This window comes from Thunnus thynnus, chromosome 3 (assembly GCF_963924715.1).
Source record: "Thunnus thynnus chromosome 3, fThuThy2.1, whole genome shotgun sequence".
Lineage (NCBI taxonomy): Eukaryota > Metazoa > Chordata > Actinopteri > Scombriformes > Scombridae > Thunnus > Thunnus thynnus.
In genome coordinates, this window is record NC_089519.1 from 29,220,620 (window position 1) to 29,236,661 (window position 16,042).

Consider the following 16,042-nt stretch of genomic DNA (forward strand, 5'->3'; position numbering starts at 1 on the left):
CTGCTGCAAATAATTTCTGGACACTTGTCTAGAAATTATTTGATGTCAGTCAGGTAAGTATTATACTAAATTGACTACGCAGTGCTTTTTTTTTTTTTCTCAGATTGTTTGAACATTAAGCACTAATCCTCCTGTCTCTCCCCTGTTATTAACCTACACACTCACCTACTCTCCGCCTATTTATTCATCTTGTCCCGTCAGCGTGAGGAGCGTGGAGCGTTCGCAGTCCGAGCTCCGTACAGAGCTGTCCCAGCAGCGCAGCAAGACCCTGGAGGAGCAGAAGAAGAGGGAGACGCAGGACTCGCTCGTCCGTCGGCTACAGAAGAGAGTGCTGTTATTAACCAAGGTGCCCAGAAAACCAAAGCCTCGCACACATACACGCAGCCACAAATACAGACACATCAGCAGGTATTCATACACTCATGACATGACCTTTCCAGCATCACCCCGATGCCAGAATTCTGCTTTTAACACTCAGGGAGCCCTCGGATCTTACAGCCAGCATTGAATTCCTAATCTCCCCCCCTTACTCTCTCTCCCTCCTGATTGGTCAGTAAATGTAACGTGATTCCTCTGTCTGTCTGTCTCGCTTCCCCTGAGCTAGTTGTGTCTACATGGTAACCCTAGATTTGTAGTACAGTAGTGCGTGACTCTACACACAGTAGCAATGGCCGCTTCAAAGTATTCTTGTCTTGACGAGTTCGAAGTGCATCTGCATTTGTACGGGGAGAAAACCAAGACTAAATTTGTTGTTTTAAAGAGTGACAAATTGTTTCCGTGAAGACCCGCCCTAATCTGTCTGTGATTGGCTAGTACTCACTGCCTTCATTGGTTAGGTTGGTTAGGTTTAGACATAGTAAATGCTACGTTGGATCAGCTGGAGGGACGAACTGTTGCAAGTGCAGTTAGGGTTTTTTAGGTATTTTCCCTCCAGCTTTAGGTGTGAGGAAGTCTAGATAGTAACCCAGGATTTGCAAAAATATGCGAAACTCTCTGGAGATTTGTAAGGAATTAGTGCCTTTATCCCACACCACATTTCAAGTGATGATTTTAACCCAAGCCATGATCTTTCCATAGATATAGAACACTAGATGCGACATTATGACTTAAGTCACTTTCAGGTACACAAACCAGACTTAAGACCAGTTGACTGGGGACGGGTTGTGCAACTGGGGACAAAAGCTTTATCCCCAACTTGTAAAAGACTGATTTTTTTGGGTCAGTGGTTAAGGTTAGGGTAGGTTTGGAGTGGTTATGGTTAGGGTAAGTCTCCAGGAAATGAATGTAAGTCTATGTAAATAACCCAAAAGTGACTTAAGTAAACCTGTGTGTGTGAGACAGAGAGAGAGATATCTTGCCTTATGTACAATTTATGACATTTATAAGTATATTTTATATTACAGTAGGTGTGTTTCTGGTTGTAATTTACATAATACTGACTCTATTTAGGATGTCTTTATAAAAGATATTGTTTAACGTAGTATATCATCCATTCAGAACACCAAAGATATTTCTTGCATATTAAGTTAAGGCAAAATTGAAAAAACAAAATCATTGTCTGCAACATAAATGCAAAATTATGAGATTATCTTCATGATTGAAAGCATGATTTTCTCTCTTAGAGCTATAATAATCAAAATTCTATCAGAATCTTTGTTTTTTTTTATTCAGTCTAGACAGGCACAGATGTCTTATGCTTATTACTTTGAATAAAAAACAATATTGGTAGAAAAAGACAAAGATTATAAATACAACATAAACCTCTTTCACCATAGCTTCCAATTACAACAAGTTCAAAACTGGACCCAGGTAAGATGGCTGCCATGTGTATCCATCCCAGAATGATAAGTCAGTATGACACGTCGCATCTAGTGTTTTATATCTATGGATCTTTCCCCTAACCCTAACCAGACCCTAACCTTAGTATTGTCACGTCATAAAACAGTGAGACAAGAACGCTTTGAAGCGGCTTGCGAGAGTTTCGCACTAGACCTCTCTGCAGTATTGATTTCTCAGTGTGTGTGTAATTCCTCAGGGCAACATGCTCATTCTCTAAGTACACAAATCACACACACACACACACACACACAACCATAACTAAACAATACTAAAGGCATGATAGAAGTATGACTTGGCTCAAGACCGCTTTGGCATTCAACCATTTGCACTTTATCAAGCGTTCAGCGGGTGTGGATAATCGTTGTTTATCGTCCAGTCACAATGCGTTTAAAAAAATATCCATCGCAGTTGTTGTTAAATACTCTGCTTTTTAAAATTTTGACCTTTTTATATTTATTCAGCGGCGGTTTGTTGAACATTTTACTTCTGAGTTGCCAAATATCTATAAAGCTAAATGAGTGGCTGAATATGTTCATGCACAACTGCACAAGCACATTTAGTGTTTTATTCATCATTTATCTCTCATTCATTTATCATTCTAAGAAAACCTCAACATAATAATCTAATAGATATGCTTGGGATGCTACTAATGATTTATTTTTTTCCTCCAGAGGCCAAAGTGATCTTCAGATTACTCTTTTTCTGGGGGAATTTTCACAGCAGGAACTTTTTCCCAGGGGGAATAAGAACATTTTAGGAACTCAGGAACTTTACCTGCAGTTTGATTGAAGGCACTCGGGGCTAAATTCAATTCCTCTACGATGGTCCCAAATGTCTAAAATGTTCCCGCCTCGGGGTTAGCACTCTCTGATAGTTTGGGAACTGTTGAGGCAGACTTTACAGGGCCAAATGTTGCACAGAATTTGCAGCTAATGCAACTTGTGTACAGCTTCAATCACTAATAAATAATGCAGAAATAACCATAAAATCATCAAACACTCAGCACATCATCTACATTTGTCTCCTTTTTCTACCTCTGTATGTTTCCTTTTCATTCATCCGTTAGATCTTATCAGACATCAGAGTCACAACACAGTAAATACAAAGAACAACATAATGACTTTGTTTCCTCATCTGTGAAAATTGTGTATCAAATACTGCCGTCGTTTTTTTTAATCCGTTGTTGGATTTTTGCCTAATCTTCAATATTTGTAGCAAATATTTTGCTACAAGTCTGATAAACAGTCTAAATCCTACAGATATTCAACTGTGTTTCATTATTCAAAGATCAACCGAGAAATAAAACTGATAAAACAGCAAATCTTCACATTGGAGAGGCTGAAAGTGTTTTGACATTTTTGGCTGAGAGATGACCTCAGCGATGAATTAGTTATCAAAATCGCTGTCAGTTAATTTCATACGGGTCAACCGCTCGTCTAATCGACTATTTGTCTCAGCCCTGACATAAGCAGATCTTCAGTGACCCCGCCACAGATCGATGATGATTAAATGCCTTGCTCAGCTGCACCTTGAAAGCAGTTGTTAAGGATGTAGAGAGGAGACCGAATTCAACTGAGACACACACATCTCGCAGTGATATGAATCCTTCCCTCTCGGCTCACAAGCCTACGTCTCCTTTAGTCTACAGTCTGCCTGCTCGACGGACTCGTTGACCCATTAGAGGAACAGTTACAGTTGACGTGAAAGCAATTTAAAAAAAAAAAGGTGATGAAAACCATAGTGATAGTTTTGTCACTCTGTCCTGCACCGTTTGTTGGTGTGTTTTTTAAAATGAGAGTTTTTATCAGAGAGGAGCTGACAGATTTTTGATTTAGATTGAGTGAATTTCATTGCACGTTAATAGACTGTAAATAGCCAAAGGCCCAGCTGTTAAGGATTGGCAGCAAACATACACACATACACTAACACTTACTGACCTCTAAAGGTATTTGTACCTTTTTTTGTACTTCTGTTCAGTCCTGTTTGTCTTCCCTTTCCTTCCTTTCCGAGGTTCTCGCAGGATGTGTCAGGCGGTTGTCTAATGTCGTATGACAAATGATGCCACTTCGGTGCCAAAACAAATAAAGTTGAATTAAGGACGATTGCAAATATAGTGTTTTTAAATGAACCCGACTCAGTCATCTTTAAATGGATTACGTTGGTTTTGATCTGGCTAATCACAGGCTGAATTAGATTACCCTAATCATGGTTTGTTTTCATATACTAGCCTATGAGCTAATCTGACAGGGCGATTGCAGCCCATTATTCATAGAATTTTACTTTTAGCAGATGCTTTTAAGCAATTCTTAAAAAGACAGTAATACTTAGCAATTAACATTTATTACATGCCGTTATCTCAGCTGGTATTTATTACCTGACTTGAACCTCACCGTCACGCGCTTCCCCAAATTAGCCTCGTTAATAATAGACTATTGAGCTTTCAATGACCCTCAAAATTCAAGCACGGTCCTAAGCAGCCTGGATGTTTGTGAGAGGTTTATTATAAATCCCGATCGCTATAAAACGCCGCCTGCTTTGCTTTATAATGCAGAGAGGACCAGAGCAGCGCAAGGGAGGGGAGGAGACGCATCATTTTAACATTCTTGACTGACAGTGACCTTGCATAAATAAATAGGCTGTTAGCCAGTTTTTAAACAGATTACATTGTTCTCACACATGACGTTGCCTGGCAACAGATTTACTATGTAATATTTATTCGTTACTCTTAAAAGCTTAAATTTATAGATGTGTTATGGATTAAGCATTTTTAAGATTAATGTTTATTACTTGTGTCATAAATTCCTAACCAGTGGCTGATACTACTGACATTGTTGGTTTCTAAGATATCGGTAAACAAAAATAAGTATCTATTTTTTGTGTCCACTTGCTGCAGATCAGCTGACTACAGTGTCTTTTACTTTACCCGTCTCTCTAAATATTCTCGGTTAATTTAGCACCTATTTAACATTTTTTTTGTAATGAAATTGTCATGCAGATGGTGAACGCAGACTTGTTATTCAAAGTCGAGTGGCTGACACAGACCATCATTTAGTGACATTTTCAGAGCTCAGTTATGCAATTTTTTGTGATGTGTCTGTCGGCTTCCAGTTATTCTCCTCTTGCTCCATCACCCACACTCTCTCTTTTTTTTTTTTTTTTTTTTTTTTTTTTGACAGTTTTTTAATTTCTAAGAGGCATCGCGAGCGGCTGACTTCCTCTGTGATACTTTTTAGTTTCTGTTTTTGGAGTTATACTAAGACATGCGTGATTTTCATGTGCAAGAAATGAACATACGCACACACACACAAGCATCAAGCGTACAGACGCAGACTGACAGAGAATAGTGAGCTATTTGTAGATGCCGTGTCAGTCTGAGTGACACTTGTGAAGATGTTGACTTGGGGAGGTTTTTATCCTCTCGTCTCTAAGAGAAGCTACTGCTCGGTGTGTTGATTTACTGGACAGAGTACAGTGTCGAGGACGTGTCTTTCATTCCGGTATTACAGAGGAGAAAAACATCATTTTAATTTTTTTAATTATCTTATCGTATCCAAGATAAGAGAGAGGAGGCAGCATAATATCATATGCTTCATTTGCAAAGATATTTCTCTGTCATGACTCTGATTTAATTTCTTGATTTATTCCTTATCCTTTGTCTACATAGACGTTTGTTGCCATCTGCTGCCTCATACTTTGTTCCTCATTTACAAAGGCATTTGCATGTCATATTAACACACACACATACACAAGTAACAGACAAATCAGAAAAAAAAACATCAAAGAGCTTTGATAAAGCTCAAACATTACCCACACACACGCACACAGACGATAACACGGAATTGTGTAATGTCATGACTTTATGTACACAGCAGGATTTCTATTTTGTAAGGGTTATGTTAATGTTTGTGTGTGTGTTTGTGTGTGTGTTACAGGAGCGTGATGGGATGCGTGCCATCTTAGAGTCCTATGACAGCGAGCTAGGGGCCACGGAGTACTCGCCTCAACTCAGCAGACGGCTCCGAGAGGCAGAGGACATACTGCTGAAGACACAGAACCACAATACAGAGATGGAGGTGTGCATGCACTCACAACACTTGTGTTTATATTATCCTACTTTATCTTCCATATAGCCTTGTGTATTATTTTCAAACCAAATTTGAATATAAAGTACTGATGTGCACTCCCTTAGCTTCTGCCAGTTTAATATGCATGTTGCTGAGTGACACTTTGCTCATAGCTAAAGGCACTGTGAAAACTGATAAAACTGTACTCATGGTACACAGGGGCATTGTGAGCAACACTGGAACGAAATGGAGAAAGCTGCTGTCGTTGTTCTGAGATTCTAAATAAACTGTCCACTTTGGTTTATAAATGGTTGCTCCAGACCCTCCTCGACTCATGCTCCACTCGCATGCTTTGTCTCTGTCAATACCGTATATTAGCGAGACACTTACAGGAAGTCATTTTTCTATTTTTTTTGCATTCTGTGTCTGTAACTTTCCCTGCTCTGTGCTTCCATTCAGGCCCAGCTAACCAAAGCTCAGGAAGAGACGGGGACTCTCAAGTTGCAGCTGCAAACAGTAAGCATACATTGGATAACATTTAACCCTAATGAAAATGCATTCATACTTAACCAGTGAATTAAAAATTAAGAAACAAGGATGCAGAACATTTATTATTGCTAAAGGCCTCTAAAAAGGTAAGGCTGGCAATTTTCTTATTTTTCTTATGGTCAACAAATCAAACCAACACTTAACTGATCCTACTTACAAGTATTGTGTTATTAGTCATTGAAACTGTTTCTTAACAAACAAATGTACCCATACTCTTTAGGGGTGAATGAACATGACACCCAGTGCAACGGAGTGGCTTACTGATGTGTTTTTAATAGGTTTTAGACAATAACGGAGGTCTACGGCATAGAGGGATATGATATATCAGGCTTTGGATACACACACAATACTTTTAAGAAGGATCAGGTCATTGTTGGTTTGATATTAGTTGACAAAAAGAAAGATATAGAAAATTGCCAGCCATATCCTTTAGTTATTACTATCAGTACTATGACATTTTTACCTCAGCGCTTTATCTGCTTCGGATGCCCTCTCGGTCACAACTGTGTTCTTGGCAGGTGCACTGTGCTTGTTTATGAGTCGAAGATGCACTAATGCCTTTGTGACCAACATGCTGACGTAATTTTTTCCACTGTGCCCAACAGTGAAGTTGGTCCGACAGACCTTTTATTTCCCAGCTGGATAGGTATTTATTGTACAAGTTCATCTAGTGTTCTTGTGTTGTAAGATCCCCCTCCTATTACATCCTGACTGAACTGACAGTAATTGACAGGTGACAGGAAGCACACTTTTTTCTCTCTTTTTCTGGTCTGATCTGTCAAAGTTTAAATCACACAATTGATCTATTCATTTTCATATACATATTTTGCTCTTACCTACAGGATTGTGAAATAATAGAGAAGTTATAAAATAGTCGACTGCTTTCAAATACGATATGAAACAGGGATACAGTCGAGAGTTGGCAGGTGTGACCTCAACTCTCTTACACACCCCGTGACTTTGCCTTTTTGTCTTCACTCCTATGATCTCCCATCTTTTCATGGCTCCCCGTTGCCGAGGAGACATCAACATAGCCATGGCAATGAGTATTGACGCGTGAAATCCACCTGTCAGGTATAGCAGTAATTACTTATCCGTCTTGGGAAGACTGAGAGTGAGGATGAACCGAGAGACAGACAGATGCTGTCACAGAAAAAGGAAAACGGGTGCGCAAATGGAAATGAGGGATAATTGCAGAGAGGGGAGCAAGATCATGGTGAAACTAACTAAGACACAGACACAGACTAAAAACAACTACTAGAGGAAAAAAAAAAAAAAAGATCGGGACATTGTGAAATATAAAATGAGTCATCTAATGGTGTATAAAGGATATATCTGTTTGTCTGGATGTCTGCCTCAAGAAGATATCGGCACAATGGAATAGAGTCCTCAGGATTAATCTGCAGCCAAAAGGTTTCTGCCAGGCACATGGCCAAAGGTGGTCTGATGTAAGTGCTCTAGGCCCATTTTCCTCTTTCTCTCCCAGGTGGAGCTGGAACTGGAGTCTCTGAAGAAACAGCAAGCCTCTATTACTGGCAGCAACTCTGCAGTGACCAAAGAAGAGGTCACTATACTCAGGTAGTTAGCACACACAACACACACACACGCTACCTGTTACACAGACTACCAATTGAAAACCTAAGACATGAAAGATTCATGCATATGCCTAGTGGATTAAATCATGTAAAGCTCTCATACCTCGTGTGTGAGAAGAGCAACGCATCAAGGATTAACCTTTTGAAACCAACAATGTGCATTAGTCGTTATTCTACATGTTAGAAAGCAGTCAGTGAGCGTGTGTGTGCGTGCATTTTTCAGACAGAAAATTGAAGATTTGGAGGCGGAGCGGCAGCGTCTGGAGGAGCAGAATAACATTTTGGAGATGAGACTGGAGAGACACAACCTACAGGTAGGTACCGAGACTTCCCTCCAACTGTTTTCTGTGATGGATTTACTCGTCTAGCACAAAGGAACCAATTTAATAACCCCAAGGGCAGCAGCCGAGCCTGTATGACAGTAGAGATTGATTCACACAAACGCTTCCCGTATCTGACAGTTTTTCAAGCACAATTGGACCCAGGTGTGATTCCAGCAGCGTCCAATGGAAAAGTTGTAGAACCTGTGGCAGATTTAAAATCCTCCTTTATTGGTTGAAGGGATTAGAATGGACAGAGCAGTAGGGGGGGGAAGAGATATTGTCAAAATAAATGTAGACTTGCCCCAGTGTCAGCTGGGAATGAAACTGTCTGAAATGAAATGAATCCTGGTCGGTATCTACCTTTAGCATGCACGAACACACACACGCATGACTGTGTGCATCTAATCCAGCTACTTTCATCTTGCAAAGTTACTTAACTAACTCCCTCAGTTACACCTGATCCCTCCTTTTTAAATTGGCTCTGTATGTATGTGTGTGTGTGTGTGTGTGTGCGTTTCATCTCAGTCAGGTCCTCTAACTCCTCTGACTCATACTGTGCCAAACTAAACCTACCAGGGCACTTTAATGAAACGTGTGTGGGCAAGCGTGTTGGTTCCATTTAGCTGTGTGGTGAATGGAATCCATGTGTTCTCAGGCATGACCACCACTTTTAAGGCAATTGACAACTGAGTGTGCGTAGGAGTGTGTGTGTGTGTGTGTGTGTGTGTGTGTGTGTGTGTGTGTGCCTGCGCAGGGGTTTCAAGGTTGCATGGTCAATGGATCAGGTCAGTTCTTAGGAGTTAATTTTTATGACTCCTACATGGTCTACTGCACACCAGGAGACCTCTACATCAGACTGAGTGAAGAGATGAGTTACTGAAAGGAGAAGCGTTTGAAAGGAGTGAACTGCTGAATGAAAAGAAATGAATGTCTTACAGAATTTAATGCTTAAATAGACTGGAAATGGGATTTTTTCATTGTATCATCTCGCACGTCAGATTCATGTGGCCAAACCCATAATTTCCGCCCCGTCTTTATATTTAGATCATACCGACTAGTATGACTGCCAGCAACTGAGATTACCAGTGTAATTAGATTTCTGTAATAATCTGTTAGTAAGCCCTCTTGGAAAATTATGATTTTTACATCTGTATTTCAAGTATATAGGTATTTTTTTATATATATATTTTTTAAGACCAGTGCATCTTTTATTGTGTGAATACAAAACCAGGTTTGGTATGCATCATGCATTACAAGTAGTATTTTTCAATTTCAGCTTACATAATATACTATGGTTGTATGTTATTAAAGTATTGTTTTGCCCTTTTGATTATAAATTTACTTATTTGCAATTAAAAGAGGTGGTCTCTCACCTCACATTTTCCATGCAAAACCACTCTCCATAGTACAGTACTTATCTTACCTAAGAATACTGTATCACAGTAGAGAAATAAAAATGTTCAGATAATTTAATACTGGACTTTTGAGGCCAATACTAAGTTTAAAAAAGCTGAAAATGATGTATAGGCCGATTTGTAATTATTTTAAAAAGAAGGAAAGATTTTCATATATTTTTTATTTACGGTATATACTAAGTGGAACATTTTATTTGTGAAAAATGAACCTGTCTGGTCTCTCTGGTGGACAAACCATGTAATGTTGATACTGTTTCTAAATAACTTCAAGCCTAGTTTGACATTTTTGTTTTGCAGTTTCTTGTTAACAGCAGACATACACACCGTTAGCGATAGCGATCTGCAATGAGCTAGTATTGGCTGATACATTTTTAACATATTCTGAAGACCTTTTAATTGCTATAAAAGGTAGTCAATAAAGTCTATGTCGTCATTGCCACATCTCTGAAAGCAGTTGTGTTACATATATGTTTGTCTGCTACACTTTAAAGAAGTTACTTCACATTCAAAGTTATCACATCGGAGACTTAAATATGTTTGGATGCTTTTTTTTGAATCGTGTGTCTTCTCAGCTTTTTTTTTTCCTTTTTCCTCACGCATGGTTGCTGTTGTCGATCATGCTAAATTATGAGATTTTTGTGTGAAAGGTTCAATATGAAACGTCAGGTTTAAGATAATGTGTTTGGAAGAAGCAGAACTGCAAAACTGCAAAAGCTTCAGTCTTTTTCATTTTCAGAACTACTAGATTCTCTGTTTATTCCAAACATTCATTATTGATGGTGACAGAAACGTAAAATGCGTTATGTCCTGTGCACCAGATTTCTTTTTCCTCCTAACCATTTGTTTAGAGCAGTAAATGTTGAGGCTTTGTGAGTTATCTGTTATCAGTTGATGGCAGAGAGCAGTGAAACATAAACTTGACGGGTTATTTCTTGTACTTTAAAAACAGTGATTTGAACAGACTGTGTTGACGATTGTTTTAATGGGATTTTTTGGTGGGTATAATAAGGGTATTTTATATTTGTTATAAATCTGTCTGACAATGCTGTCTCCAGTAACCTGCAGTATTCCATTCAGTCTTACTAATGATGTTATTTGCAAACGGGCGTAAAGGGCTGTTCAGCTCTCCTCTTAAGGAAGCCCCGCTGTGTTTTGGACCCTGTGTTTCTGGGTATAAATCATTTTCATTAGCACATGGAGAGGAATGACATTACCATCATGGCTTCAACAAATACAGTAAAATTACAGCTGTTTTGATTTTTTAGCTCATAACAGCAACAACAAATAAAAAATATGTTGTCCCATATCAAACCATACTTTACGATTTAATGTCTTGTTTGTTTTCATTCGCTGTTTTTTTTGCACTAGAGACCATAACAACTATAAAGTAAAGGTAGAGTAAGTCATTCTGGAGAAAGATTGTTGATATTTGAACTAAACACCCAAACAAATACACTCCTCCCTTCGTGCTCCTTCAGAAGCTCCGCCCCCCAAATTTACAGATGCACGTTGCCAAAGCAATGATCATAAGAGAAATATGGCAGAATCACTTCTGTTCCTCTCACACTTTATCACGAGCGGGGGGAAAAAAAACCACTCTTGATTCATGTGAGCACAACAGTCCATCCACACTCTGCCTCTCTGCAGCCTCCCCGCTTCTCAATCGACCTGCTTTTACCAGGCTGACTGACAGCTGAAATTTATTGAACCAAAATGGTTTGCATGTTGACTCCATGGGAAGAAATTGACAGTGTTTGTATTTATTGAGTAATTGATACGGTTAATAAGTTCCTAGCACAAATGCAGTGTGATTTAACACTTTCTATGTGAATTGGCTACAACCTCTCCAGTTCGCCAGCCCTCTTCCACCATTCAACAGGTGCTGGAGACGGGAGACTGTCATGTCCTCACACAGGCAGCTGCTCTGATGACTTCCTCTTATCCTGTCCCCTGCAGCTGATTGGCCAGAGTAGTACTGTGTGGTCTGAGCCACTGTGTTAACATGCCTATTTACAGAGCCAGTGTTGTGTATGCACACTGGATTTTTTTCCAGCACGCACACACAGAAGGGAAAACAAGCAGACTGTGAGGAGATATTCGCTGAATTTGACAAAAAAGTGTACTGGATGAGAATTGCTGACTCTACCTTTAACACTGCTTTACTTTGTCTTCTTCGCTCTTGCTGTCATGCCTGAGTCTAGATGGAGATAATTGTTGCCGTTGCAAGAGGTTGCATCAACTTAGTCTATCTGCTGTGCATGTGCTTACATGGGCATGCCAATTTTACAATACTCAGCCACTGCATCATAATGCTTACACATTACTGTCAGATAGAAAGAGAAATGCTGCTAAATAAAAAAAAAATATTAATATCCTGACCATGGCATGCTTACAGCCCGGATAATGATGTAATTCAAGCTTTTGTTGTGTTAGTGATGTCATATTAATGTTTGTATGTTTATGGCGGTTTTATCTGTTTAAAAGACTTCATCCAGTTTCTTTCATGGTCTTTCTTATGTATTAAAAGACCTTTGAAAATCATTCATGTAATTAAAGGAGTAAATGTATGTAAAAATACGACTGAAGTTTTAAAGCCTGCGAGCAATCCCTAGAGGCTGCAGTGCATTTTTGGTTTTGCTTCACTGATAGTGGAGCTAAAAGTATAACATTTATACAAGGTTTTACGGCAACGTGGCTAGTAGCTGTTGTAAGTTGTTAGACATTTTGCTCTCCATAATATTGGGGTAGATGGACAGAACAGGAAATTGCCTGCACTTGACACTCCCACTAGCAAGGAAAATAAAATTGTAGCTTTCTTAAACAACTGTGTCATGAACTCTGACCACCTTCATAACCACTTTACTTTGGGGAACCCTGCCCATACGTCACTTAGACAATACAGTAGTGTTAAAAGCAATATTTGTAAAAGACAATGTTTTTTTTTTTTTTAAAGCAGTTCACCACGATCTTACCTTAGAACTAGTATGTGTTGAAAATAATAAGAGAGCCCACATCCCTTCCTCTGGCTCAGGTAATAAATAACATGAACATCTTCTTAGTCACGTTATTAGTTTATTATTTATTTTGAAATTTATGCCCCAAATAGTGTACAGATAAAGATCACTGCAAAATCCTTTTAATGAGTGAGGCTGGGTGTTTTCCAAAAATACACACCATGCTCTGATTCTGATTCTGATATTGGCTGAACACATCGGTCGAAGGATGGCAGCTGCAAAGGAGGACGAGAAGGAACAGTCTCTTCCACAATCGGAAGAAGCTGGAAGAGTCCCACGTAGCATCATCGTTTCACATGCCGTTCTAGTTTTGAATTCCTGTAAACTTATGAGGTCTTTCCCTGCATCATCGTAAAGCTTAATGTTACTGTATGCTGTTGGCTGAGCTTCATTCCGACTAGTCGATTTGTCTTCCCAGCAAACTTAAAGTCTAGCATGTAGGGGGGAAAAAAATAATCATGACATTTCTGAATAAAACTGATAGCAGCCTGACTTTTGAGCAGAAGAGATGATGGCAGTGCAGCTCTGTTCTTATCCAGTAAATCAGTGAAATGATTCGAGATGTCAGAAAAGAGTGCCTCATCCCCCTTCAGCCTGCTCAGAGTAAGATGCAATTTGAGGGAGAAATGTCAGTAATGACAGTTATGGTGAAACATTTGATTGAACATACAAGTATTCTTTTCGCTTCCACTTCCAAGACTTCCCAGGGGAGAATTTCTCTGGAAAAGTTTCTAAAAACTTGGAATATTGTAAAATCTTCGCTTTACAAACCTTTTAAAGCCATAATCAGAGATTTCTTTACCGTATAAATCACAGCTATATCTTCTTATACACATAAATATTTTAGTGAGAAAACAGAAAAGCTATCATCCACTAGCTGGCACACTACAACTAAGAGTCCAATTACTGCCAAAAGACATGAGAAAGGTCACTCCAACACTTGGTTCCTACAGGTGAAGATGGTTCAACGTGACCAACTTGTCTGATGAGGAAGAGGATGACATATTGCACATTCCATAGGGAATCTGAGTGAATCTCCTACACTGCGCTTGTCTCCATGTTGAAAATGTGTGAAACTAAAGAGGAGGAGGACGAGGAGGAGGAGAAGGCCTCGCAGCTCAGTCTTCCATGGAGGATCCTGCTACTCTGCAGACCTTTGCCTTGATACTTTCCAGGCATAACCTCAACCTCCTCTTGCCTATCTATATCTCCCTAAGGCTTTGGGTCCCTGTGGCAGAGCGTAACAGAGATGCTAACGTTAATTCTACTTAGTCTAAAAAGCTCTTCAACCTCACTTACACAAAGGCTACTCGGCTAGTCTTGTCACCAGGTCAGGTCAGTTGAAGTCTTAGCAATCCACCCAAATAAGTATTATGTGCTGTTTCTTCTTGCCATGTTGGCTTTGGAGGGAAGACGGCAGGCCCTAACTGAAGACACAGACAGGAAGACATCCTTGTTGTTGGCTTTGATCACACAGAAGCATATTGGTGATATGGTGATATTGGTGATTGCAACAAAATTAAATAAAAACATTTTTACTTCTTTTTTTTTTTTTTTTTTTTTTTACTATGGATAGATCTAACAGCCTATCACACAGCAGAAATAAACATGACAACAGCCAGTCAGTCTGCAGTTTTTGGCCTGCACATCAAAGCACACGCCCATTCCCTATCGCAGCCAATGAGGCTACGCTAGTGCTATCATTAGCAGGGCGACCACTGACTGGAGTGCCCATTATGTCTAAAGTAACATTAACTGGAAAAAGCTGCTCTAACTCACAAACACATTTCTCTTGTAGAGACATCCTGTCTGCAACTGTGGAACAGTCATCACATGCCGTTGTTTTAACAAAGTCTGCTTTGACTGCAAATACACAAAGCTAACTGCTAAGCTAGGCTAAGCTTAAAACAGAATAGCAACAAAGTGCTAGTTACCCACTAACACTAGTGTTGTCTCATAAAGCAAACTAGTGTATCTAATGATAGTGAACTTACTTTTTTTGTCTTGGTTGTACCTTGGTTGGTTGAAAGTTTGAGATGTTTGCTGCCCTGCTAAAGGAATTTGATGTGATAGTAATCACAGCTTTAGTTTTATTTACATAATTTCAATAAGTTACAAGGAAAGCTAACTTGTTTTGTTACGGCAGATAAAGCAAGTTTGCGCAGTTAAATGTTTATATTATGTTTTTCTATTTTTATGTTAAACTATATTCTAAAGTTTAACTAATGAACTCTCTGGTTTCTTCAGGCCTCAGTCACTATCAGGATACTCTTCAAATGGCAGCATGATCAAATTATATATATTTTATGATAAACATCGATATTGATCAATAATATCACAGTCATATTTTGTGACCATGACTTATGTTGACCTCTGGATCTTGCAGCCTTAATGCTCATCAGAACAGGAACGGTTGCACACGTTATTCCCAGTTTGTGCTTTGCATGTGTGTCTGAGTTGAACTGAAGATTTTAACAAAGGAGACCAGATACTTGTGTCCTGGACTAAGACTTACAGGGATAAGCCCATTACCAAACAAAATTGCTCTCAGTGCATAGCATAGTGGCTGCTGTTGCGTCACTACTACTACTCTGAACTCCATCTAGGGGTTTTCAGGCTCCAGTTGGCTAACTGTATGTTTACACTCCACCAGGCCCTCCCTGGGCCCAGTTTAAAGGACTTTATATTAGGAATTCTGTGCTGAAGCTCCATCCAGTTTTACTCCATTCCCTCAATTTTTACTCCATTCAGTGTAGTTTTAAAAGAAAACTGGTACTGAAGGCCTGTGCATTGTCCACACTTGCATTAACTGGGACGTTATCTTTTAAAGACGTTGGATCATTATTTGAATTTTCCAGTGATTTGTGATCCATAACGGAAATTCCTTAAACCTTTGCTGTCTTGGGAGACCAGTACCAGTAGGGGAAAGTGAGAATAATTTTATTTTTTGGTTAAAATTAGGGTTACCCAATATTTTAAATGCACTTGTAATGACCTCAGTACAGGTAAAGACAATTTATAAAGGATAGAAGCTAAAAAAAGGCAACATCAAGAAAGAAGCTCCAAGCTGTTTTTGATAATGTGACTCAGAAGACAGATCGTCTCTTCACTCACCCTCACTTTATCTCAGTGGTTTAATGGTTTTTGTGTGTGTGTGTGTGTGTGCTTTTTTTTTTTTTTCCATCTTTACTTCGTGATAGTACCCATCCACTCTCGTACTCATACGCACTCACATTAGTGTGT

General features: G+C 39.2%; 1 protein-coding gene across 1 annotated transcript in view; it reads left to right on the plus strand.

Moving 5' to 3' along the window:
- The window catches only part of mad1l1 (mitotic arrest deficient 1 like 1), a 63,406-nt gene that overhangs the window by 9,442 nt on the left and 37,922 nt on the right, over positions 1–16,042 (plus strand). Inside the window, exons 11-15 of the mRNA XM_067585240.1 lie at positions 202–346; positions 5,772–5,912; positions 6,363–6,419; positions 7,939–8,030; positions 8,271–8,361. Of these exons, the coding sequence (XP_067441341.1) occupies positions 202–346; positions 5,772–5,912; positions 6,363–6,419; positions 7,939–8,030; positions 8,271–8,361 (526 nt within the window). The remainder of the gene's footprint in view (positions 1–201; positions 347–5,771; positions 5,913–6,362; positions 6,420–7,938; positions 8,031–8,270; positions 8,362–16,042) is intronic.